Genomic DNA, 27,380 nt, shown 5'->3' on the forward strand with positions numbered 1-27,380 from the left:
ACCTTTCGGCGCAATCCCGGGAAAGATCCCTACTTCCTTTTTCCAGGCGCGTGTACCTCGGAAAGAGATCCACCCTCATCAGTTTCGCCATCGTCCTGATCATCAGAAGACAACTCCTGATAGGGATTTTCAACTGGGACAGCTGATTCAGACATGGTAGCGGATGAGCTCTGAGATTTTACCATTTCTGCATAAGTCTGTTTGGAGCGCCTAACAATGAATGCGTCTTTTGTAAGCCGGGCATTCACGCAAGTCATGTGGATCTCCGCCACAGTAGCTACATTTTTCCGCTTCCTGTGTGCAAGAGTCCTCTAAATGAGCCTGGTTGCATTTGTCACAACGGGGCTTGTTGTCGCAAAAGCTAGCACTGTGATCAAACTGCTTGCATTTGGTACAATTAAAAACCTTCGGCCTAAAAAAGACGCACTGGGTAAAAACCACCATCGATTACAACAAATTCCAGGAGGACGGAGCCTGGAAAAGTCACTCGAAGAAACGGTGAAGGCGAGTACATTTTTTTATTCCCTTCCATGGAAGCCGTAGATAAGCGTTTACAGTCTAGGATAGCCACATCGGGGATTGACCTATTTTTGAAACGACCAAAGCCGATCTTGATGTCCTCACATTTCAGCGTTCCGTCGAGGATCTTCCCCTCCACCTCCGCTTCTCGTGCTGGCACATAGACCGCGTATTCAACAGTAAACGCTTCGTGTTGAGCAATTTCATTTGCTGCTTTGTTGTTAGGTGCGGTAACACGCAGCTTGGATGCTTTCACACTTGGTAAATTACGGTCCCAAAATACCTCGAGAAATCGAAAGCATATTCAATGGTTTGCATTTGCGCCGGAAATAGACAGCCCAAGGCCCAGGCGAAGATGGCTGATAAAACCGCGTACGAGCAATGATATCATTGGGAGGCGTTTCGCCTCCAATCGAATCGTCCATGTGGAAACAAATTTATGCAAAGTATGTCAAAAGTGCAAAAAAGGAAAAGAAAAGCCTTAAGGTATTAACAGTTCAGTTTCTTCTTTAGGACGAGAACTGTTTGGTTCGTTAAACAAACAATGTTATTAATACATTAAAAAAATAAAGTAAAAAAAGTACTAATTATATAGGAATTCAATTCTTGTTTTTGTTTTGGCACACCTTGTAGGATGCAAAAAAAAACGCTATTGCGAGAGAAAAGAAAAAAAAAACAAAAAAATGTCCCGTTATTTACAGTTTGTACACCCTTATACGTATACAGTAATTTGGGAACCACTGTTATGGATGTCAAAGAACACGTGATCGAATGTGGACTAGGGATACAATAGACAAAATCGATCAAAACAAACCGGGCGGACAAAAGAGTGTATCGAAAGAGTGATAACTTATCTGACTGAAGCCTAGGTAGATATTTATCACAGGCAGGTCGATGGTGTAGCTGTCCGTCGCGTCTGCCTTCGCACCCGTCGCCGCCGTCCTCTTCTTTATCGCAGGGGCTGATGAAGGCGATAACACTTTGTAGGCAGCATTTAAGATTGTGATCCCTCGGAAGTTTTCACATTCCAGCTTGTCACCTTTCTTGTAGATGGGACGAATGACCCCTTCCTTCCACTCCTAAGGTAGCTGTTCGATCTCCCAGATCCGGACTATTAGCCGGTGCAAGCAGATGGCCAATGGCGGGCCCATTTTGATGAGTATAGTTCCGATACCATTAAAAAAAAACTGACTTATTGCGCAACATGGGATATGGCTTATTGATGCTCCCTGCTGTACTAAGGTATTCGTCGTAGTGTTGATTCCACCTTTCGATCACCTCACATCCATCCGTCAAGACCCGCCCTTATACCTACACATTTCGGCACGCGTCTAGAAGTTCTTCCGTGTTTTTTTATTTTTTTTATGAACGACACAGCAGTTTTTTTTGTTCACTTCACGTTTCTTTCAGGCGGAGCTTTTACTCCAGGAAAAGGCGGCCCTTCTATGTCCTTCCCAAGAAACATAACTAGCTGAATAACAGTTTCTTAAGCTGAAGTTTACTTAAGAGAGGTTTGTTCCACTCTTGTACATCCAAAATGTTTGTTGAGTTTTTTATCGTTCCTCGTTCTGCCTAGTTCCTTGCTGCAGCATGACTGTCCTCGAAGGATTCTGCTCTTAACTTATCAAATCTCTAATACACAAAATCTTTATACACTCATCGTCGAACCAATCATTTGATTGGCTCCGTTCCACACACCTACCCAACGTTGGTCTCAACTGTGTTAATAGTACCTAGTGTTTACTTGGGTATTACTCCTGGTGTATGTTTTTGTTTAAGTCCTTCAAATAGTCCTCAAACATCTTCGAAAACTTCATTTCAATCTAACACATCATTTTCGAGTTATAGTTTTTTGAAGAATAAAATTAGGTTGTTTACATACGCCCTTTTCGAAAGTTAGGTGAAGAATTTTGCAAAACAAATAATATGAAAAGCATTTTCATATAGAAGCTCATAAATGGGCAAAATTTCATTTGAATTGAAATAGGTCGCGTCTACGCAATTCGGTCGTAGAGTTGGAAATGTTCTACTGCCCAACAATCATTTTTGCTGTATAAGAGTGGAACAAACCACTCTTAAGCAAACTTTAACTAAAGAAACTATAAATCAGCTAGTTCTGCTACTTGGGTGTTTTATATATATAATAGCCATTAACTTTTATATGTCTCATTCAGAGATAGGAACACTCACTTGCCGAGACTTATATGCACCTGGTACAATCTCAGTTCAAAAACCTGAGTGTAGTGAATGTAACGCTTTGCAAAGGAATGTTCTCATATCTGGTCTGATCTCAGTACTGCACTTGTGAGTGAGGGTCCAGTTTTCCATAAATTATATTTCAAATTCCGAGCTTTTGAGATGAGCCAGACTATTGCGACTGGGTTAAGTATTCCTTCTAGACCATCAACAAGTTACTAAGTTACTATAATTTACTGTATGTAAACAGCAGAGTTACTAATTCGGCAGTATTTTAATTTAATGCTGAAATATACAATTCAACCGAATCCCAAATTATAATATAGTCTGGTTAATAGGGAATGTTTTTTTGCATTAATTTAGTTTTCGGGGAAAAATTGATATGAAATAGAATAAAATTGTTCGCTATTTAAAACCATATCTATTATTGTACTGCTTTTATCAATGAGACACAAAATGCAATGTAACCGTAATTGAAATATAAGCTTAAATTTTGTTATTATTTAAAAATAGAAGTGATTGAGACACCTGCTTGCGATATTTTTATCCCACAAGCACCAAAAAATGCGCAATGAATGAATGACAAATACAAGTGTAAATACGATTAGAACGATCATTGAACGAATTTATTCATGAATATTTTCCATAATAACTATACCATACTGCGAAACTTTTCTAACAGATGCCAAATTTTCGCTTTCAGGGGAGCGGGTTTGGAGCCAAGAATGGAACACCATTTGGGGAAGAAGAGTGAACGAACCGATCTCAACACCTACTTGATGGCTACAACTTGACCCCATCAGCAACAGCAGCAACAATATCAGCAACAGAACCATCACCAACCAACAACAGCAACTGTTATCGACAACTCCTACATCAACGGAACTAACGGAAACGGACTAGGATTCGACTTTGGGAATGGCATATCAACCGGACGTTTCAGTAGCGTCAACAACAACAACAGCAATGGTCTCTACGCGATTGCCGTCCCGCAGCCCAGAGCGTGAACAGAGCACGATGTCGTCTTTCTGAAAGAAAATTGAACATACTGTGTAAAAATGATGCTGTGAAGTATTCACATGCCGTTTGTTTTATCAATTCATCCTAGAGGAAACGAAATCATTTAGTTGATGTGTAAATGTGATAAATGAAGACCATGTTTGGCCCCCCAATTGAACCATAATGTGCCCTAGAACGATTTTTATACGAAAGCTATGTTGAACTTTTTCAATTTCCTTCTTGGTTACACCTGTTATCAGCCTATTGCTTTTTCGTTGAACCGTACTTACGACAAATATACAATTCGAGTAGTGGAACGATGGTAAAGCTCCCTTTGGAAAGGCAAGCACAAACGTGCAACACACACAAAAATAATACATGTGATTAGGGTTTCAAAGTGTTTCAGTTATTTTTAACGAAACCAAGGAAGAGAAAAACAAACAAACGGTAGTTCTTAGGAAAAAAACGGCGAACAAGCAATAACAAACTAAACACACTGTAAATGAAAATATCCATGCATATCAAAGATTTTTTTTAAAATCAACAAAGATGGGAACGATAGTTTGTAAAACTGCATACATAGTTTCTTAAGGACGCATACTGTAGGAAGTAACTGCTAGGCAATATTAAGGGCATGCTAAAACCCAAGATCCGTTTCCGACAGACCAGATTTGGTAGGAGATTTTTCTGTTGATATCTATCGAGCAACAAGCGGCATTATTATCATCCTGCAGTCAGAGAAATGGTAACAGACAGGTAGGATAGGCAGGTGTCAAACATACTGACTTGTAATAGTGGTTACATAACATGTTTCAGACAAAATTATTGCTCTTCATCAAAAGTAAACTTTATCCAAAAAGAATTCAAAGCTAAATTTAACGTTATCATCAACCTAAGCTATTTTAGTGTAGTAAGTATATCATCACATGAACTTGGGGAAAGTTTGGCAGGTGACGGGGAGCCATTAGATGCAAGTTGGAATCTGTCGAAGAAGCAAGATCTGAAGTCAACAAAAACGCGAAGTTACCGTCAATTACATATTATAGGACACCAAAGAGGCGCATCAGTTCCTATCAGCTGCCGAGCGGCAGAAGGAATCGAGCAGCCGATCATGTTGAAATCACGAAATTATGCAACATAGAAGCTATGAGTACCAAAGTATGCTTGCGTTCCAACAGAGTCCCAAACGACATCACAACTTATCTGGATGGCTGGCTTATTTCTTTCTGTCAAATTTGCCACCAAGTTCAGTAAAGAAGCATCATTTGTATAGAAATATCTCTTTAAACTAAAGGACAAAGTACCGAATAGTCGGTCTTAACATAGCAATAAGTAGTGAAACTTTTTTCGGTGTTTGATTCAGTGAGTGAATTAGCTTCTGAAAGGAAAACAAACTCTAGGCAAAATTTCCAAAACCAGATGAGAGGCAGGCAACTGATTGTTCAGACAGCAAACTGACTAACATGTGGTATGTGGATTATTATCATACAACCTTTATCAGCGCATTGCTTGCGAATAGTTTTTATGGTAATAATTTGGATAACATGTTAGGTATATACAGTGTGTAATCTTAGCAAAGACCCGTGCGGCATAGGTTAGTGCACATCACAGATAACAACTTCATTCAAACAGGCAGTTCAATGTTGGAACAATTCGATCCTAAAATATAAGGAACTGAGGTGAGTCAATGTGCATTAATCTATTTCGTCTAGCAGTGCTGCCAGACAATTGGACATAAGACAAGCTATGAGAAAGTTAAACTAAGAAGGGAAAATCAACATTTCCAACAATACGGTCAGCTAGGAAAGCATGAAAACGAAGGAAAAAGGTAAAGGCACAAGAAGTGAATAATCATTCCGTCCAATACAGTGTGTAGTTAAATCGGGTAAGTACGGATCTGTTTTCAAGATGACAATCTGTATCTTGATCCGGCCCCCAAAGGTCAGTGTTCTAGGGTCTCGAAGCGGTTTCCGGCTCTGTAGTTTGTAAGTCGAGCAACACCCGGATGAACTGGCAGAGCATTCCTGGAGCACGCTTTTGCGCGGGAGCTTAATGAATACATATCAGCTTTGGGTTAAACATTACAATGTAAGGAAAGTGACATAGCTTAGGAAACAAACAGTAGCATGTAAGTTAACTTTATCGTCTAGCTGCTCTAGGGGCATCCAGCAAGCAACTTTTATCATCTCTGGCAAACAAACATACAAAAAAATGAGAAAAATATTCAAAAAAGTGAATCTTTTGTTGGCACTGGATTTTTCTCAACATTTTAATTAAAATCTAGGGCTATACACACTACTAAATTCAAAAATAGGGTATGTAGCTTGAATGAATGTAATTGTAATAAAATATGTGATAAAGATTTAGCAAAACAATGTTAGGCTGCGTATTGCTGCCAGGAAAAACAACTGGCTTAAAAAATCAAACTAGCCGAGCCTTGTGCTCACAAGGTTGGTGGTTTGTCCCAAAAAAAATATCATAATATATCAAAGAGCAGACAAGGCCGATTTTATCAACACTTGCATACAAATAGACACATTCTTTCACTTGTTTATATGTACACCACGCAATGAGTGTAGTTGTAACTTTTAGTAACCGAAAGATATCGTTTCATACGACCTAGGAGTGTTGACATAAATATCATATTAACGGAATAATTTTAAGCATCCCCATACAGGAGAGTTTTTTCGAGCGATCTTTTTGAGAATTTAGTAAAAACCAGATTACTAATCAAACTTAAAATGCCTTCTAGCTTTATTTGAACTACTTGTTGACTATATGCCGTCTTTGTAAAGCTAAGTTGTATCTGTCCGGTTCTTGGGTTCGATTTATTAGTTCTGTAACGAAGAATGAAAACGAATGAAGTGGTTCATGCTAACTAGACTAAATGAACAAAGTAAACAAATTATTCTATGAACAAAAAGTGTTACGATAAATCAACAATTCAAACATATCAATTTCGTGCCCGATAATATTGAAGAGAAATTTATTGAAGAAATGTAAGCATATATTAAATTGTAGCTGACGAGAAATATAATATATTACCTATACATTTACGACTACATTGAGCAAAATGAAAGTATCATTAAACTATTAAAAAATACGCTGAAAATGTCAACATATGAAACCAGCAACTAATATTGATGTATCTGTTCGAACAATATGATAGGATCTACCAATAACAAACGATTTAGAAGGAAAATTCGTACTACCCTTCGTATATTTTCATTTTTTCTACTAGAGTCGTCAAACTGAGAGTGTCTCTTTCCTATCTTCATTGCATCCAACATTTCTCGTACTCTCTATTTTTTATGAGTGCTCAAAGTTGACGCAATCCGTGTCTTGTAACTGAAGGAGAAAACACTGGTATATTTCGCATATTAGTTATTTTCTTTTCCTAGATTTTTTTCAGGTTTAAAAAGTATCAGGCATGGAAAGTGTTGCTAGTAATCTTGTAGCTAATACAATTTGGTTGCATTAACCGCTCACAGAGCCAGTACCGGTTCTAGCAATATGTATTTTTTCTGATTAAAATTTAAAAAAGTTGAATAATTTCATAGAACAGAACGCCATTAGCGATTTTATTTCTTATAAAGCTATTTGTATTAGTGCTTCAAGTTACGATTAAAATTTTATTCAATTTCTCCAAGTCACAATTTAAAAACTACTATTACAAGATATTTCGCAACAGCTAATTGAACTCCCAAATTATTTTCTCAGTGAATGGTGTTTGGTCTGAAGAACAGTGCTTGGCCGATATTGAACGAATGGGACAAAACAGCTTAAATGACGAAGCTAGTCTATTCAAACGGACGAAAACTTTGTCAACTTTTTGCACTTGTGAAATGCAAACTATTATCACACATACACACCCACATACACTTACTAGAAATGTCACAAAAATTCCAAACAATGAGCTTCAATTAATTGATACTAAAATTCGTGCTTTTGACAATCAAAGCAACCATCTTTTACTCGCTTCCCAGATAAAGAAACACGGTGCTCTCACTGCTTTTTTCAAGCATTGAGCGTAATTTGTAAGTTTTACGGAGGTTTATCATTTAGGAAATGAGAAATAAATGGAGAGAAATCAGAGAGAATGATGTGAATGTGACACTCTATGCTTCGATTCTAGTTCGAATAGCTTTTACTAGATTCCTTACTACTTCAACTCTGCTATCGAATTTAATGAAGATAAAAAATTAACCAAAGATATGTGTTTTTTATTTTTCTTTTAAATTATTTATTTATTCTACAACCAATGCTTATTTATTTTTACGCTTTTGGTAAATCACTTTCCTTAGCAGTAACAAAGAATGAGTATATTTTTTTGAAGTTATGAACCAAAATATATTAAAAATAATAAACATTACAGTGAAAATATTTAGATATAGCATATGTAGTACAATGGAATGTAAAATCTAGACAAACATAGAACATGTTAAATGATCAACTGGAAGTAATGTCAAGCTATTTGAACAATTTTTCAATAAACGTATGATTTGGAACGAAAAGCAAAGATGATTGAACGAATCTGCGTTGACATCAGTTTCTTAAAACATCAAAAAATCTTAGGCTAAAACAAATAAGTGAAGGAAACTGACTTCAACTTGCCACCTATTTTCGAATACCCATTCCTTACTGGCTCCGGCTCAGTATGAGAGATAACTGATAAAACGAAGCCTGCAAGCTAACCAAACAGCAAATACAAGCAATTAATCTACGCTATCTCACTTGTTTTGTTTGTACACGTAACAGATTCGATATAACTTACAAGAAAACATTAAGAAAAGTCGTGCATCATCGCAAACAAAAACATTGAACAAATACCTTACTATGAAAAACTGTTATCGATTTATAAAAGAGCAAAGAAAAAGAACGTGGAAACACAACAAAAGAAGACAATTCTACCAAAAACGCCTTCAGCGATATCTACAAACTCGTAGCTGAGACTTTTAACCTAGTCAAAATATTATTTTTATAAACTAAAAACGGTACAATAAAACCCCTAATATTTCGACGGTCTCCCGCTGTGGCGGGCCTTCGACCTGAAGCAATTTTGAGCACAGTTTTCATCGCTTCTCAGCTTTCAGTTTTCGACTGGTTTCTCCAAATGCTAGCGAAACTAAATTTTCACATTTTCTATCACGCAACGCATTCGATCCCCTGAGAACGATCACACTTATCATCCTGGCAACACTTCTTTTTTCGTCTCCCACACTCTAAACTCGCGCGCGCGTGCACGCACACCACCGCACCAGAGCACGGCTCTGCTGGACGTCACACCACCACACGTACAGCACATGCACGCCACACAACAATCAACGTCACGATTCCCGACGAAAGCGAGTTGAAACAATAAACAAACTACAGAATTGATCGTTTTTGTTTTCTTGTGATTATCGAATATGCACACAAACATTCACACACGCAAAGTGAGCACACACACAACTACACAAACACACTCGATCACGGAAGTATGAAAAAAATATATGCACAGAATTAGTAGCGAGGTGATGGAATCGGCTCAGTTGACAGCAACTGCACATCCGCACTCCACACTAAAGTTTTTCTTTTTATTTTGTAATTTTAATGGTGCACAATGTTCTTCATTAGTTTTTTCCTCAAACTTTCAACCACTTGACACTGATTTTTGTACTTCTTTATGTTCGTTTTTGTTTTCTCGTTTTGTTTATCCACTTTCAATTGAATAAGATACATTCTTGTTGTATATTGAAATGATTTCGATAATAATTTTAATTGTACGATATATGAACAAGAGGAAATTTTTGACAAATATTTTTATCTATTCTTAAAAAGTGATAAAATATATTGAAAAAAGAAGGAAAGGAAATAATATTGAAACTTTTTATGGAAGTCTTATATATAATTGTAATAGAACCTAGAGAAAAACAAAAGAGGTTAAGTATCAGAAGAAGAAGCAAGTAATAAATTAAATTAATGTTTATCATATAAGCGGACAAACAGCAAAGAACGCGCTGAAGAGAATCTCATAAAAAATCTGAACGCCCAGAGCGAAAGAGAATCTTTCAAGATGAATGTGATTAATGTTTTTCCTTTTAAGCTAGAATTCGTTCCAAAGATTTTTCCCTTTACGTTTAGAATTTTAAACTACACGTTTTCTCTTGATTTTGATATAAGTTATATGACGTTCTAACGTGTACTGCCCCATAATCGGTGCGTGGACTGAGAAAAATGGTTTCAAAATGAGAAATTATCTTTGATCTCTCTTCACTGACTAAAACTTGTTTGTATACCGACTGAAATAAAAGTCTTTTACCTCTATGAGAGGTTTCCTTAGCACCATTAACTGCGTTGCTCTCAAATACGCAATTCTCATCCAACGCTGCCCATTTCTGGCAACACTGGAACGTCACATCACTTGATTATTGTGCACTGTTATAATTTTAATAGAAGAAATCCTCTAATCGAAACAACTGTTCTGAATTGTTAGCTTTCAGTTGATGATTTTCTCTCACTGTCTGTACACAAAATAAATGATTTTAACTCAGATATTTGTTTCCTGAGCACATACTTCTATTTCATTATGTCAAACAAAATATTTTTTGATCATCTATTGATAATGTCAAAAGCAGTAATTTTAGATTTTTGTCAAATTTCTGTTCACAGTCCTTTTCTTTTTACTGTTCTTTTCTAAGAAGACATACAATTCAGAACAGGAATGGCCTTAAATACAATTTTTAAAGAAGAAATATAAGAATAACAATTAATGAAACATAAAGAAAACAAGGATATTTAAATTGATTTTTAAAGTTTTTAACAAGAAAAAACGAGAAGAAAATTCAATTAAAATACATGAACATGAAATAATACTTCGAAACATAAAATACCAAATGATACACAAAAGAGAATCACTCAACTACAAACAGCAACATCAACAAGAAATACCATACCAGTCTACGAATACAGATCATCGCATACAATGTAACAGTTTACAATTACCAGACAGGCAAAACCTAATAGAACAATGAATTAGACAATGTTGTATTCGAACAATTTAAAATCCCCATTATCCCAGACCTCAATGCTTAATTTTCAAAAAAAAAAACGATGTGAAATGTTTAAGATATACATATGCTAAAATTTGAAAGCAACATCCATTCCAGCTTCAGTGAGCAGATTCACACACTGCAGCGTGTGACATCCGTGATATAGAGCAGATAAAAAGCTAAAAACTCAGCTGTATTATTAGAACAAACCGAAAATGGGATGATCGAAAGACACACAACCAAAAACAAGCAAACCAATCGAAACATCTTGAAATGTATGGACTACCTGAATCACACGACACAAAACAAAAACATCAGAGTCAACAGAGTCAGTCAACGGCGAGCATTCTCACTACTACAAAACCGCATTTGCGCCCTTATGTGAGTATGTGTGAGTAAGTAAGCAATGTGGCTGGCCGCTGGGTCTTTGGCGCTGAAAATCAATACGCAAGACACGAAAGAAATGAATAACAGAAAACAAAATGAAGATACACTGTACTAACTATCAAATGCTAGATATAATTAACATTGTATAGGGTCCAAAGGTGGGGAAAAGTAATGAATTAAATTACAAGTAAATAAAGTATGTAATAACAACACGTGGTGAGCTTTGTTTATGGATGTATCCGATAGCATTTCCCGTGGGGTGGGGACCATTTCGCCAGGGGGTCTTATTTCAGGAACTTTCCGCTCATAACTCAGTCAATTATATACCAATTGAATTGATTTTGTTTTACGATAAGGTACGTACAGGCAGGATGATTGTGTTGCTTTTATCAATATTTTGTTCGGTGATCTCTTTCCACGGCCGTGATCCTGAAGAGTAAATCCCATGGAGTTATCTGATCACTAGCAGAATAGCGATTGAGACAATTAATGTAACTCAGTAAGGTCCGTGTTACTCCCAGCATGAATGAAACCTCCGTCTTCAAGCCTTCGGGTCGGCAAGACGCTCGTGACACTCCGTGAAAGAATACACGCTTTGCTAAGATAACTTCCGTTATTCGTGGTCTGAGATATAATGGTCACGAAACCGCGAAGTTTGGTTTTAAAATAAAAACTGCGAGGTCCTGTAGGCACAATGGGAGAATCACAATGGCGGGTAGGGCACTGTACTGATGGGCTAACTAGGTTCGCGCTTATCACACAATTTTCTTGTAAGTCCAGTTTCTATTTCTTCCTTATTTTTCCATGCTGAAAACTTCTTCATTTCAGTTCTTCAACTTTACTATCCTCCACGCAGAAAAATATATTGTAAACTCAAAAGAATTCTGCATAGGTTCAACACATTTTATTGTAGACTCAGGGCTTACCAATTAATTTTGTTGATTCAACAAATCCACAAAAAAATCATAACAACAACAGAATTTGTTGTTTCTAAAAATGCCCGAAAACAACTAGCTGTCACAACCAAAACATAACTTTTTTTGAAACAAAAATACGATTTATCAAATCTATAAAAAACAATGTGTTGAAGCAACAAAAGAAGCCGTATTGAAACTAATATTCATATTTGTTGTTTCAACAAATATAAATTTTAAATCTGACCCATCCTATGTTTTGATATTAAAAACAGTTTTATTGGTTAGGTTTTATTTTCATTGTGAACATAATAAAACATTTCTCTTAAAATATATATCAAATTACACAGCTTAAGATTAAATGCATGCTACTATATAAATTCGTTCCGAGGTAGTGCGGCGCAGTGCTAACTTTGTTGAATATTCAATCTAAAAACAAGTTCTGAAATAAATAAAATTAGTATTCATAGAATCGTTCCTCATTTTCGAAAAAAATGCTGAAATGATCGATTTTATGAGTAAAATTACAACACCGCAGTTGCACACTTACCTTTATTAATAGTAGCAAAAGCTAGAGCAAAACAAAAATCGAAAGAACAACCAAAATTGCGATTTTTGCACGAAGCATTTTTCTCCCAGCAATTTCGCACAAAAAAGGTACACTGTTTACTTTACAAAATCAAAATTGTGATCGTAATACATCCAGATTGTTGGTTCTAAAAATATGTTTGATAGACACAATAATAAATGTTTGTTGACAACACAATTTAGCGCAGATATTATTTAAATTCAAAAAAATTGTTGTTTTGATGATGTAGTAGAATAGAAACAAATAAAGAGATAAATTGATTCAATGCATACAAGAATGGTAAAAGCAAATAGACGCGTTTTTAGGTTTAACCTATCGATATTTTTCTGCGTGTCCAAATAACTTTTTCCTGCTACTGACTTTTCGAATCTCCGACTGTTGGCTTTTCGGGCTCGTATAAAGTCGATCTTCAACGTCTGCTTCCGATCAGCTCCAATAGTTGTGTAGTGTTGGTAGCAGTACGTTCAACTGGCTAAGAATAGCATTACAGACTGCCTATTCCTATGGTAGGAGTCCACTAACCAGGTGTCCCCTAATTCATGGTGTTATGCGGTTTAATGCTTTCTGTGCCTAGGAAAGAATGACGCGGTGGACCTTGCGCTTCTCAAAAACAATCAGCTGCCCTTCTTCTCAGATTTGAGGCTGAACAAGGGCGGGATTATGAAGTTGTCATTGATTAGTCCTTGACTTAGTTCAAATTCAAACCCTATATATGATTTCGCATTATGCGATTTATGTATACAGTGTATTCTGTGTTTCCTCGCCTTTGGTGTTTTGCAATCGATACCGACCTGATTCTAATACTGCTGTTCTTTGTTGTACTGTGGTTGTAAAGAGATTACCCAGCAAACCAATAAGCATTTTAATAAGCCGCATTTCAGCTTTAAAACTGCATTATATCTGCTACTAAATTGCCCTTTATTGGCATTTTAATGACGTTTGAAATCTGAAGTAGATACCAAAGAAATTTAAAAAAAAATCCCTAAGTCTTCGCCGAATAAGTCTCCAAAGAAGAAGAAATGCTCGACAAAATTTGAAAGAATTCACAACAGAATAAAACATTCAATACATACATCCTGAATAAAGTATAAAGAAAAGGAAAAACACCTGAAGCAATATATGTTGTGCACTCTAAGAATGCCACATGAATAATAAACATTAAGTAGGGTGCCTGTACCAGTTATCGCACCACCTAAGAAAAACTATTTCTACAAAAATAAGAAGAAGACCGACGAATGTAAACAATAAGTCAAATGAATGATTAGTTTTCATACTTTACAGGAAAAATATAAAAACGGAGCCAAAACTACTTTTAGTATTTATTACGGCGTGTGCCAATGATAGGAACCCTGTACCAGTTATGGACACATTTGTTAATTTGGGTTCCACTTCGCACTATTTACATGCATTCCTTATGGGATTTGCCATAACTGGTACACTATGGCGAAATAGGTTGCAAGGAGGCCGAAAAGTTAAGGAAAATGATTTATTTCTACCATAATTTGAGCAAATTGTGAAGTTTGAATGATTGCAATCATCTTTTGTGATCGTGATCTGTTGTTCACGAATTTTTTCTTGTTAATAGTTGCCTTATATAAAGGTTGATGATGAAGTTAAGTGTCAATGAAGCAATCGCCTTTATGGTTGAATCGCGATGTAGACTCCTCAATAATAATTATGGCTGTATTTTTGCATGCCATAGACTGGGAATATTTCTCAGTCCCAGTTGTTATTTTATGCTTTTGGTCGAAATGCGAAGTGACCGAACGTGCCAAAATTGATTTGGTGATGCGACGATAATACCAAGAAAAAAAATCTTATTGCCAAAAAAAAAAATGGTATGAAGCAATGCAAATTTGTTCACATCAACTGTCTATTTGATTAGACCTATGTCGAAGTCGACATATTCATGATTTAGTGTGACTAGCACCCACCAGATGTCCATTCTGTTTCGATGCATAACGTTGGTAGTATGTTAGCGGCAATCCTCATACGACAGCTGGATGTTAACTGGTACCGTTATGCCACAGTCTTCGTCAGGGTGCTTCCCACAACTTGACAGTTGTTGCAGTAAACAGTTCGCTTTAACAAACACAGAACATTAAAACTTATCAGTATGATAATTTGTATTTCGTTTTAGCAATCAATTTCTTAGGGACACAAAAGTTACATTAAAAGCGCCTACCCCGGTCAACAGTCATGTTTTGCTGCCTGAAGAATTGCCTGAATGGTGTTCTTCCGCCACAGACGGTGCAGATTCGACGGGAACATGATCCAATCCAGCTCGATACGTCACATATGGGTGAGTAGAGTGTGCAAGGTTGCATCTACGATAGAGAACGAATGCTTCTGCATTGCTTTGCATATGTAGGTATAGGGAGCATATTTACGTCGTTTGGTGAAAGTTATCACCTACCGAATGTTCTGTAAGAGTTGCGTATAGCATGCAAATGATTGAATTGATCAAACAAATCTGAGGAGAATAAATTCTGAATAGAAGAACTTTTAAAAAAATATCAAATCTATGATATTTGATTGACCTATGGTGAGAATTTGAACAAATGATTATTTTTGTTATAGGGAAAACTATTAAAACTAATCGTTTGTCAATCGTATGATCCAGATTTTGAAAGTATGCTACTCTAAGAATAAGTAACTTTTCAATACGGAAAATAACATAATTTTCAGAAAATACCGAAATTATTTCAAAGTTCATCCTTTACTATACATTTTAAAATAATATTTTCCTTTCATATGAATAAGGTTGCTAAGTTAGAAATCAAACAAACTTTTAATTCTACGCAGATTTACTCTTAAAATCTTATGTTTCTCTTTGCACATTTTTGATGTGTTGGTCCAAATGTTTGCTTCTTCAGCTCTTAACCTTCCAGGGCGCGCGCCATCAAGCAACCGATACTGCACTGCGCTCGCACTGTATACGAAAAGCGAGGTTTTTTTGGTAGTGTTGTACTTTTTACAACAGCGCGCGCGCTGAAGGGTTAAACGTTTGACAAATCCAATTCTATTCATGTACGCCCGTAAGAAACATTGTTAGCATATGATGATGTCGTGAATTGGTTGATAACGACTAGTCAAGATCCAAGTCTTGACTTTACTCTTGTTTTACATTCCATTTACGCTTATGTTCTACAACATCTCTACACATCTCTATCTATTTTAAATTTTATACATTATTTCCAAATTACAGGACACGAGGTGGTAGTAATAAAAGGAGGACAACGAGCATGTGGATCAGGTGGAGTCATAGCCAATACTCCTCTGTTGCAATCCAAGTCCTACTTCGAGGTCAAACTGCAACAAGGCGGGCAGTGGTCCGTGGGGCTTGCCACTCAACAAGCTGATTTGAATGAATCGAAAGGAGGTTTCGATAAGGAAACGTGGTGTCTCACTTCGGACAATGTCGTATATCACAACGCGAAACCCCTACATAAACTGGAACCAAATTTGGAGGCGGCTAATGGAAGCATTGATACCGATCCCGCAGCCCTGACGAAACTAGACTCGAATGCCACGTCAACGCTTGTGAATAATAGTGGGATTCCCCAAGAGGGGGATACCATCGGCATTGCTTATGATCACGTGGAGCTGAACTTCTACTTGAACGGGACGAATCTGAACGTTCCGGTGTTGAATGTTCGAGGAACGGTATTTCCCTGCCTGTTTGTTGATGATGGTGCAATCCTTGATATCGTGCTGGATAATTTCAGCTACAGCCCACCTCCGGGATTTGAACGAATTCTCATCGAACAGTCATTGCTCTGATCTGTATGTATATTAATGTTTTTATCTAAACATTTGCCTCTCCATAGGCTCACCTTTTAGGTCCAACTTAACAATAACTATATTATTAGATAGCACTCTAGAATTGTTATATTTGTTGTAACATCAACCTACCCCTAGTTATTTTAATTAATCTACCCACATTCGAATCGAAAAATTCAAATCATTTTCCTCTCTCATTTGCATTTATTAATTATGAGGAACAATTTTCTAACAATCTAATACGATACAATCATTCGGCACTATAAACCATACTTTCAAAACCAATACAATGCGGTTGAAAGTTTGAAACGGTTGTTATTAAATTGGTTACAAATCTTTCTGTAAATCAAATAAAAATTCTGTATTCTTGTTGAATCAATTTTTACCATGCGACACCATTTGCTATTGACTTTCTTTCTTGAATCAGCTTTTACAACAAAACAACCATTACTCAGACGAATTCCTCACCATTCAACAACTATTTGGAAATGATCCGTTATCTGCAAAATCAACAATTTTATGCGCTGCGAGCCCCATACAAAGACATCAAGAGATATATTTTGCTATCGCTTAATATTGACCATTCGGTAAACAAAGCAGAAGCCGAATGACATGCTCTTTTATTTGATAGGTCTTTTTAAAGCGCCATATTCGTATGGATCTGGTCTAACAAGATTAGCATCTAATAAGTCTTACGGTAACCTCTGCAGATCAAAGACGTTAACTATGTACTGATTGTGAATATATCTATTTATACTGGAATAGGTACAATTCAATCAAATCCGAAACTATCCCAAAACTGTTCCTCATATACAGTGGAGCCTGGTGGCCTCGAGAACTGAATGTGTGCCTTGTAAACGGGCGGATGGATATGGGTTCAATACCCATTCCACAATGATCCATGGGTCGTATTTAACTGGAAAACAATATTTACGTCTAAATTGTTAGTTTTGGCTATATGCTGCGTCTGCGGAAAAGTTCATACTTTTTGAATATTTTTTCTAATAATGTGAAATAAGCGTGGTCCAAATAGTTCCCAAGATGACAATGTCAACTTTTCATTGTTTTATATAGAGAAATGAAATGTTCTACAAAGTTGAGAAGCACCTGATTTTGAACAAATTTTCCCAAAACATCATATTGCTATTTCCTATGGTTTCAGAGATATTTTTAAAGAAAAAAATAAGGTGACACCAAAAAAAGTATTCTTTCCATATTCAGCTTTGCAAGGATTTTGCGACGATCGTGCAAATGTCCAGTCTTTGGCAGCACAATGTTCAGACATCCGACAACAAAAGAAAGAGCGCGTAAACAAACCGATTAGTCAAAATACCACCCCAAAATGCGCATTAGTATGGTACACGTTTGTATGGAAAAAATAAATCCTCGCTCCAGTCGACTTTTTTGATTCCATTTATAGGGTGTCCCAGAAAGTATGGGCACAACTTTGTATAGCGAAAATACAATTATTGTCTTAACAAACAACAATTTTTATATATTTGTATTTTTACTCAAGATGTTTTAATTGATACCTGTAAAGAGTTTATGCATTAAAAAGGGGTTTTGTATGCAGGATGTTTAAAATGAAAAAACATCTTTCAAAACTTCTGCACAAACTACATTTTTACGGTTTGGCGAAATATCCAAATTCGAAACATTTTTTTCGAATTTTTTTCACATGATATATTCGAAAACATGTTTCCTCAGATGGTTGATTAAAATTTTTTATAAAAATATGTTTTGCCTGTGCGTACGGGTATTTCAAAATTTTGAGAAAACTGGAAAATTCGCCTTTTCTATTTCTGGATAAGACATGCCCACAGACATTCGAGTTTTTAAACATGTTTTAACGAGAATAGAAATAATTCAATCTACACTTTATAAAGCTGGAGCATTTATTTTACTTATAGTGAAATTAAAATGTAATTTTCTGCATGTTGTGATATATATTCAGAAGCTTGTTTTCATCTATTACAAAAACGGGTTTTTAAAAATATCGATTTTGGTGTTTAAATTCATTTTTCAGGTTCAAAAGTATACATATTCAATTCAAACTAAGGGTTGTATAATAGATACACATATGGAAATACACGGAAATATTTTTTGAAATTTTTATAGAGCTTAATTTCATGCGTAGGACACAATTTGTTCAGCGATGTTATTGAAAAATATAGCAATTTGTGCAGAAGCTTTAAAAGGTCTTTTAGGGAATGTTCTATCGCTTTCAAACGAAGTGTTAAATGCAAATTTCAATGATTGGCATTTGATGTTAATATATTAAGGTACGATATGTGTGAAAATAAAGTTTGTTTATGCACCCATTCCCAAATGGCAGAGCTGCAAAGTTGTGCCCATACTTTCTGGGACACCCTATAGGTCCCATATGAACTGTGCAAAATTTCAGCGCAATCGGTGAAACTATAATTTAGCGCAAGCGGTTCAAAGTTTTCATAGGATTTACTATGGGAAAAGTTACATTTTCAGATAAAAATTCCCAGAGGTCGCCTCTTGTCTCCTTAATTCAAATCGATCAACGTTTCTTGTAGGAAAATCATTTATGAAACTTTTCTTCGAAGACCGCAAAACGATTGAATGCTTGTGGAAAAAGTTATTGATTTATTAACGATTAGTGATCCAACGAAAACGGCTGTTTGTTTTGATTTATCAGCAGCACTGCTGCTGCCATTGCTGCATGGGGTGGCGGGTGGCATCACCACCCCCAGAAACAGCAGCAGCCAAGGCAGCAGCTACAGTGCTGCTGATAAAACAAAACAAAAAGCCGTTCGTTGGATCACTAATCGGTAATAAATCAATAACTTTTTCCACAAGCATTCAATCGTTTTGCGGTCTTCGAAGGAAAGTTTCATAAATGATTTTCCTACAAGAAGCGTTGATCGATTTGAATTAAGGAGACAAGAGGCGACCTCTGGGAATTTTTATCTGAAAATGTAACTTTTCCCATAGTAAATCCTATGAAAACTTTGAACCGCTTGCGCTAAATTATAGTTTCACCGATTGCGCTGAAATTTTGCACAGTTCATATGGGACCTAAATGGAATCAAAAAAGTCGACTGGAGCGAGGATTTGATGTTTGTCCCATACTAATGCGCATCCGCTACTGAAAAACTGTAGCGGCGACTTCAACCAATGTATGCTGAAACCGGTGTGCACATTTTGTGGTGGGACAATTTGATTTGCCTATGCGTCGTATTTGGCGTAAGATCGTCAATAACTGTTAATACATTGAATTTCCACAGAAACTTTGTTTCTAGCAGTTTGAGTACATTTAACATGCAACATGTTTTCCAAAGGCAGCAAGGTTCAGCATCCTCAAAGTAAACAGTTATTTATTGGTTTCTTCTAAAAATGGCTTATTTTTGACACTCATTATCTCAGAATGGCGTAAGCCGATTTCAAATCTATTAGTCTTGTTCAAAAGGTATTATTCTCATCTTTCAAAGGTAAAAAAATGTTTTCGTGTAAAGCGAATAAATTAATTTTGAAAATATGGAATTTTTCATAAATAGGGGCCCAAGTACAAAAATATAAGAGATACGAGTTTGTCGTCTTCGTCAAAAATGAGTGACATTAAAAGTATAAAATTATCGCAGGAGTGTACATGGAAGGTTATCCAGGATCCCCATGGTAGTTATCATCTGCCGATTGTTGTTTCTATTTCCAATGGATCACATCAACCTCCATTTATCGACATTTCCAATGGATCACATCAACCTCCATTTATCGACATTTCCTACGACCTCACGAAACACATTGACTGGGGAAAGTACGCGGAAGCAATTATCGACGGTGAGCAATCGGTAGAAGTCCTTCCACCGCGGGAAGAGTATCAGTTTCTATCAGAACTGATCATCAGTAGCGCGCTTCAGGCACAACGTCGGCCAGTACCAGGTCCTTCGGTTCGCAGGAAACCCCCCAATCCGTGGTGGGATAGCGAGTGTACAGAAATCTATCGCGAGAAATCCGCTGCGTTCAAAGAGTTTCCGAAACGCGGTTCGGTCGAAAACTTTAAGCGGTACACTGCCCTTGAAGGCAAGTTTAAAAACTTAGTCAAGGCAACGAAAAGCGGTTACTGGCGTCGGTTCGTCGAGGATGTATCGCGCGCGACATCAGACTCTTTGGAACGTCGGGAGAAGAATGCGTAACGCGTCGTTGGTAAACGAGGATCGAGAAAGCTCTCCTCGGTGGATTCTCAAGTTCGCAAAAAAAAAAGTTTGTCCAGATTCCGTGCCCGTGGAACGAATAATTCGTGATGTTTCCGAGAACAGGGACGACATGGATAGACCATTTTCGATGGTTGAATTCTCACTTGCTCTTCTTTCATGTAATAATTCCGCTCCAGGAATGGATCGAATTAAATTCAACTGGTAACCTCCCCGACGTCGCTTGTTGAACTTGTTCAATCAGTTCCTGGATAACAACATCGTTCCAGATGATTGGAGGCAAGTGAGAGTAATAGCTGTTCAACAATCCGGGAAACCCGCGTCGGATCATAATTCGTACCGTCCAATCGCGATGTTGTCTTGCCTACGGAAGTTGTTGGAGAAGATGATTCTCTTTCGACTGGACAAATGGGTTGAATCGAATGGCATGTTGTCAGATACACAGTTTGGTTTCCGCAGAGGCAAAGGAACGAACGACTATCTTGCGTTGCTTGCTTCAGAAATTCAGCTTGCCTTTGCTCAAAAGCAGCAAATGGGCTCATTCTTCTTGGATATTAAGGGAGCTTTTGATTCAGTTTGTGTCGATGTTCTTTCCGACAAACTACATGGAAGTGGCCTTTCGCCAATTTTGAACAACTTTTTGTATAATTTGCTGTTTTAGAAGCTGATGAGTTTTGCTCATGGCGACTTGACAGTTTCACGAATTAGCTACATGGGTCTCCCCCAGGGTTCATGTCTAAGCCCCCTTCTTTACAACTTTTATGTTAGAGACATAGATAATTGTCTCATGGAAAATTGCACGTTAAGACAGCTTGCGGATGACTGTGTTGTTTCTATAACGGGATCAATAGCAGTCGATCTGCAAGGACCACTACAGGATACTTTGGACAATTTGTCTACTTGGGCTCTCGAACTGGGTATCGAATTCTCTCCGGAGAAAACTGAGATGGTTGTCTTTTCTAAAAAACACAAACCGGCAAAGTTTTCGCTCCATCTGATAGGTAAGACAATCACTCATAGTATGTCTTCTCAATATCTCGGCGTCTCGTTCGACTCCAAATGCACCTGGGGGGAGCACATTGTGTATCTGATACAGAAATGCCAAAAACGAATCAACTTTATGCGAACTAGTACCGGAACATGGTGGGGAGCACACCCGGAAGATCTGATCAGGCTGTACCAAACAACCATTCTATCGGTTTTAGAATACGGTAGCTTCTGTTTTCAATCCGCGGCGAAAACATACTTGCTGAAGCTTCAACGGGTTCAGTACCGTTGTCTTCGGATCGCGTTAGGTTGCATGAACTCGACTCACACCATGAGTTTAGAGGTAATTGCTAGGGTACAACCTCTGACAGACTGCTTTGCGGAGTTATCGTTCTGGTTCCTCATCCGATGCGAGGTTGTGAATCCATTGGTCATAGAAATTTTCGAAAAGCTGCTCGAACAGAACCCTCAAACTCGTTTTATGACTGTGTACCACTGGTACATGACGCTGGAGGTAGGCCCATCTCCGGTTAACACCAATCGTGACAACTTTTCAAACTTCAACAATTGCTTTGTGGATTTTGATCTGTCCATGAAGGATGAGATCACCGGAATATCAGAATCTTTTCATTCCGTGTGTATACAGATCTTTGCAAGTATGTTCAGGCATGTTAGCGGGGACAGACAGTTCTTCGCAGACGGTTAGAAAACCGATGATTCGACTGGTTTCGGAGTCTATAATGAATTTCATAGCGCCATCTACATGCTTCAAAAGCCATGATCGGTATACATTACTGAGCTAGCGGCTATATACTACACCTTAGAGTACATTCGCACTCTTCCACCTGAGCACTACTTCATTTTTACCGACAGTCCAAGCTCTCTGGAGGCTGTTCGGTCAATGAAACCGATGAAGCACTCAGCGTACTTCCTGAAAGGAATACGCCTAGTCTTGAGTGCTTTGTCCAAACGCTCATACATCATCACCATAGCTTGGGTCCCTTCACATTGCTCAATTCCAGGCAATGAGAAAGCGGACTCTCTGGCTAAGGTGGGCGCTAGTGAAGGCGATATTTACGAGCGTCAAATCGCCTTCGACGAATTATTTGCATTGGACCGTCAGGAGATCTTGATCAGCTGGCAACATAAATGGAGAGATGGAGACATGGGTAGATGGTTGCACTCCATCATTCCACAGGTGTCGAAGAAACCATGGTTCAAAGGGTTGGATTTAGGCCGCGATTTCATTCGTGTAATGTGTCGGCTGATGTCCAACCACTATTTGTTGAATGCACATACCTTCCGTATTGGGCTCTCAGAAAGCAATCTCTGTGTCTGTGGCGTGGCTTACCAGGATATCGAACATGTCGTGTGGGGATGCAATGAGTATCGTGAGGTCAGATCTGAGCTGCATGAAATTCTCCGGGTCCAAGGAAAACAACAGAAACCCGTTAGAGAAATGTTGGCAGGACTTGATTTGGAATACATGAACTTGATTTACCAGTTTTTGAAACGTGTTGATGTCAGAGTTTGATGTAGTACGTTCCTTGTTTTCGTTGTCCGCCTTTTGGTTTTGTTGTTCGCCCCTGTCAGTCGTCGCCCCCTTCCGTTTGTCCTCTTCTTGTCGTTGTCTACCGATAAAGTCCTTTCTTTTTGGTTCCGTTACAAATATGGACAATTTGTCCCATCAATGTTTTTAGTATAAGTTAGCAAATAATTTAGTTTTAAACCCATAAATCCGTCCTTCCCAATTTTATTTTATTCCTTTTTTCCAATCCTTAACCTTGAAACAGCCGCGAGTACTTCGGCTTCCCAAACTAACATAGTATTAAGGCAGTAATAAATTGTAAAATGTAAAATCATTGTAAAAATAAAAGATTTCGGCTCAGTTATGCCCATGTGGCGCCCGAGCCTTCCAAATAAACGAATAAGTAAAAAAAGTATAAAAAATCTTCAAAACAAAGTGTTCCAAAAGAATCAACTAATCAAAACATATTCAACATTGATAATTCGAATCTCGCCAGGGACCGACGACAAGGTGACGGGCTCTCATTCCTACTTATCAACACCCAAGTAACATTTTAAGTTTTGTTCGGCTCTACAAGAGATCTTCATGACAAATTTTATGAAACTTGCAATAAAACTGAATCATACATCAAAACCTCTTGATAACCTCTTTAAAAGCATCTTCCGGCTAAGTGGACCAATCTCGGAGAGGTTTTGCAAACCGCATTGAGAGTAGCAATAAACCCGTTTTAAAACCTCTCGATTGTTGTTGTTTTTTTTTTCAACAAAAACTATGACAGCTCAAAATGCAGAGAAGCTTCTTCGATGGCACGTTAAGTTCAGGAGGATACATCATTCGTAAGTAGAAAGCGATCATTTCAAAGTTATATTTTAGTAGTTATTGTGCTGGTAGGCTTATGCGCATTCGAATTTATCGTGAATATTGAGGTTGCAGAAGCATAAAATTAATGCGCTTCGGAAATAGTCATCTTGAAATGAAATAAATCAATTTGTGAATTTAGTAAAACTATCTCGAATCACAAGAAAACTCAGCAGAGAGAGTTTATTTATGTGAGCATGTTATGAAAATGGTGGCAAACTATCAATTCATTGCTAATTTAAGCAAAATTAACTGTTTTCCATTCACGTAAGCTAATTCTTCAATATGGCGACGACCATAATCAGCGAAAATAAAACGAAAGCAAGTTTACTTTTATGATGACCGCAATAAACCTAGCAGTGTCGTAGTTTCTGCTTATCCACCAACAGATGTCGTTACTAATCGAGCGGATCGCCATCTGTTGAGAGTTTTAACAGTTTTATTGTGGTAATAATGATTGCCAGAAGGTTTACATATCGAAAAGTTTTGTTTACTCTTGAATTCTGTCTTCAAGTATACCATAAAACATTGTATCAATGGTTTTCATAAAATCAGCCATAAAACTGTGAGTTTTAATTATTGCTGTAATAAAACCTTAATAAAAATCAATCAAAACTTATCAGAAATGGAATTGTTACTTGGGCATCGTTCTGGAAGGTTGAATGCAACGAGCCGGGCTCAACAGGTGGGCTACGATTTTTACAATATTCGGTCAATTTGTGAACATGCGGACGACAAGGACATTAACGCCAGAATATTTGTAATGGTGCAAACATGGGACTGGTGGTGAGTGCGTCAAAAATAAAGTACATGCTGGTAGGCGGAACCGAATTAGTGATGAACCCTCTTACGGAGGAAAATCACTTTAATAAAGAATAAAAAAAAACCCGACCGGATCCGTCTAGATAGCAATGTCAAGACAGACGGGGATACCCTTGAGGTGGGTGACAATTTCGTCTATCTTGGAGCCTTACTGTTGGCTGACAACAGTGGAAGTCATGCTTACTACGGGCTCCAGAAAAAACTGCGGTCTAAAAAAATCACCCACGCACCAAATGCGTCATGTACAAAACGATAATAAGATACCGGTAGTCCGCTACGAACACGATACATGGACCATGCTCGAGGAGGGCCTTCAAACACAGTTTTTCGTCGGTGTGTAGCGGAGAAGGATGACCCGCGAGCTTGCTGCTGCACTTTACGGTGAACCCAGCATCCAGAATGTGACTAAAGCCAGAAGGATACCGTGGACAGGGCATGTTGCATTAATACCGAACAACAACCCTGCAAAGTTGGTGTTCGCTATTGATCCGGTTTGTACAAGAATGCATGTAGCGCGGAAAGCACGATTCACGGATCAGACGAGACTAAGATGACTGCTACGATGCCCGTGAAAGACACATCTGGATAGCTATTGACCAGTTGAAATTATTGTTGAGCACTTTGGAAACATTCTCTAAGTGTCAGCCAGGCCACCAACACCTCAGCATGACCCGCCAAGGGTTCAACGTATTACCCGTATCCACACCGAAGCTCCATCATTGCAGGAGATAGAAACAGCCATCCGTAGCATGAAACCGAACAGGGCCCCGGGGGTCTATCGCATATCAGCCGAGATGCTCAAAGCTACCCCCTTAGTGTCTGCACAACTGCTGCATTAGGTATTCTGCAACATATGGGAAACCCCGACACTTCCGGTTGACTGGATGCAAAACGAATTAGTAAAGGTGCTCAAAATGGGTGACCTGACTGTACCCGACCAGAAGCTTCTAACAAGATTATAACACAATTATTACAACCGTTGTTAGAAATAATACAATTTGATATAATTTTGTTGTAAGGATTCATATATGTGAATAACCATAGCAAAATTGTAACAAAATTTGTATTATTTTTAAAACAAAACTATAACAAAACTTGTATTATTTATTCAAACAGATATATAACGGCATTTGTTACACTATGCATATTAAAATAATTGCCTTAAACAAAATTTCGTAACACATTTATTGTAATATTTGCTACATTTTTTGTAACAAAATAATTTCATAATTTGTTGTTTTTTTTTTGTATTGACGCGAAATAGCTTGATCATTTTTGTAATATTGACCACTCGAGCCAAAAGCCATAAAACAAAACTTATAGCATTCATTTAGAACGCAATGCCAAAATCGTCAAGTTGAAACACCCCTCCTCTTCCATTACGCTTTTTTGTATGAAAGTCCTAGAATTTTTGTATGGAGTAGCGCTCGGTTGTCCTTTCCCCTCTCCCTTGAGAGACGCGTAATGTGGGGACGGCGTTATATTTGTTAAAAAAAATGCAAGAGAACAACTTGTTATCATTTGGTTATAATCTGCCAAATTCTTCCCAAACCAGCAGTGATTTGAAGCGACTATCGTTATGCGATATCTGCAAGTGTAGGGTAGGTAATCAAACTTTGAACCATATTGCGGCTTTCTGAAGCAGTGCAAATTTTAAGTGATTGTTTCTCCCACATGGAAATAATTTACTACGGCAAAATCGTATGTACATGAAAGCCACGGGTATAAGCTTTCTGTTAAATGGTAAAAAGTTTGTATTTGCACCGAATTTCATTGAAATATTCGATTTTTCATCAACAATGATTTTAATCTTAATTTGAACCATCGTAATCATAATTTGAACCAATTTTAATCTTAATTTGAACTACTGGCGGCAGCAGCTCGAGCAACTCACAAAACAGCCAATTCTATGCTAAACAATTAAAAATCACATGAATCTGCTAATTCGCATACCTATATTTCATTAGGCAGTGGAATCTCACCTCAGAATGTTCGAAATTCTTTAGGAATTTGGAAACTAAATTTGGAATTTTTCATCCCCCAAGAGTAAACAAAGCAACCACTAGCGCAATCTACAGGCCAACACTAGAAACTCACCCCCGTTTACTAGTTCAAATTTAGATTACAAATGGTTCAACTTAAGATAACATTCTCCAAGTAAGAATCACTTAAATTTAATAATTTTATGACAAATAATGCGGAATATTATTCGGTTGGTCGATTCTACGATAAATAAGCTTTCATTTGACGTATTCACTTATTGCGTGTGATGCAATGCATGAGCTGTACGGGTGCACCGAAAATGGGCTTTCTCTGGGGGGAAATAGGTGAAATCACAGTGATTTTTCAATTGCCTGTTTTCCATGACAAAAACGCTTTTTTCAATGCTTTTAAAGTCCATGTTATCAGGTTATGTTACGGAAAGCTGTTTAACATCTTTTTCGGGACAATATTTGCCTAAAAAGTACGTTGTTCTAATGAATTTCGAAATGGTTCAAATTAAGATTACAATTTGACTAGTTCAAAGTTTGATTTCTTACCCTAATAAAAAAAACTGTTGGGAGATCATCATGGCTTGTCGGATGT

The 27,380-nt window shown here is 37.5% G+C and overlaps 2 protein-coding genes across 6 annotated transcripts in view; both read left to right on the forward strand.

The window, feature by feature from the left end:
- LOC109403728 (protein couch potato) overlaps nucleotides 1-11,344 on the forward strand; it is a 555,872-nt gene extending 544,528 nt beyond the window's left edge. For all 5 annotated transcript variants that reach the window (XR_009995724.1, XR_002128503.3, XR_002128505.3 and 2 more), the window contains one exon: nucleotides 3,419-11,344. Coding sequence is in view for 1 of the 5 variants with exons in the window: in XM_019676593.3 (XP_019532138.1) it covers nucleotides 3,419-3,469 (51 nt within the window). In the remaining 4 variants the exon portion in view is untranslated. The remainder of the gene's footprint in view (nucleotides 1-3,418) is intronic.
- Nucleotides 11,345-14,674: 3,330 nt separating this feature from the next.
- LOC109398940 (SPRY domain-containing protein 7) lies at nucleotides 14,675-17,180 on the forward strand. Its single transcript, XM_019671398.3, has 2 exons — nucleotides 14,675-14,937; nucleotides 15,844-17,180. Exons 1-2 carry the CDS (start codon nucleotides 14,835-14,837, stop codon nucleotides 16,416-16,418), a joined length of 678 nt encoding a protein of 225 aa, XP_019526943.3. The 5' UTR covers nucleotides 14,675-14,834; the 3' UTR covers nucleotides 16,419-17,180.
- The last annotated feature ends 10,200 nt before the right edge of the window (nucleotides 17,181-27,380 follow it).

The sequence above is a fragment of the Aedes albopictus genome, chromosome 3 (assembly GCF_035046485.1).
Source record: "Aedes albopictus strain Foshan chromosome 3, AalbF5, whole genome shotgun sequence".
Lineage (NCBI taxonomy): Eukaryota > Metazoa > Arthropoda > Insecta > Diptera > Culicidae > Aedes > Aedes albopictus.

Excerpts from the sequence above, each read along its gene's own strand:
- LOC109398940 (XM_019671398.3), top strand. The coding sequence starts at position 14,835 with ATGTTTTGCTGCCTGAAGAATTGCCTGAATGGTGTTCTTCCGCCACAG. Across the intron at positions 14,938-15,843 it reads GCTCGATACGTCACATATGG|GACACGAGGTGGTAGTAATA; the intron begins GTGAGTAGAGTG and ends TCCAAATTACAG.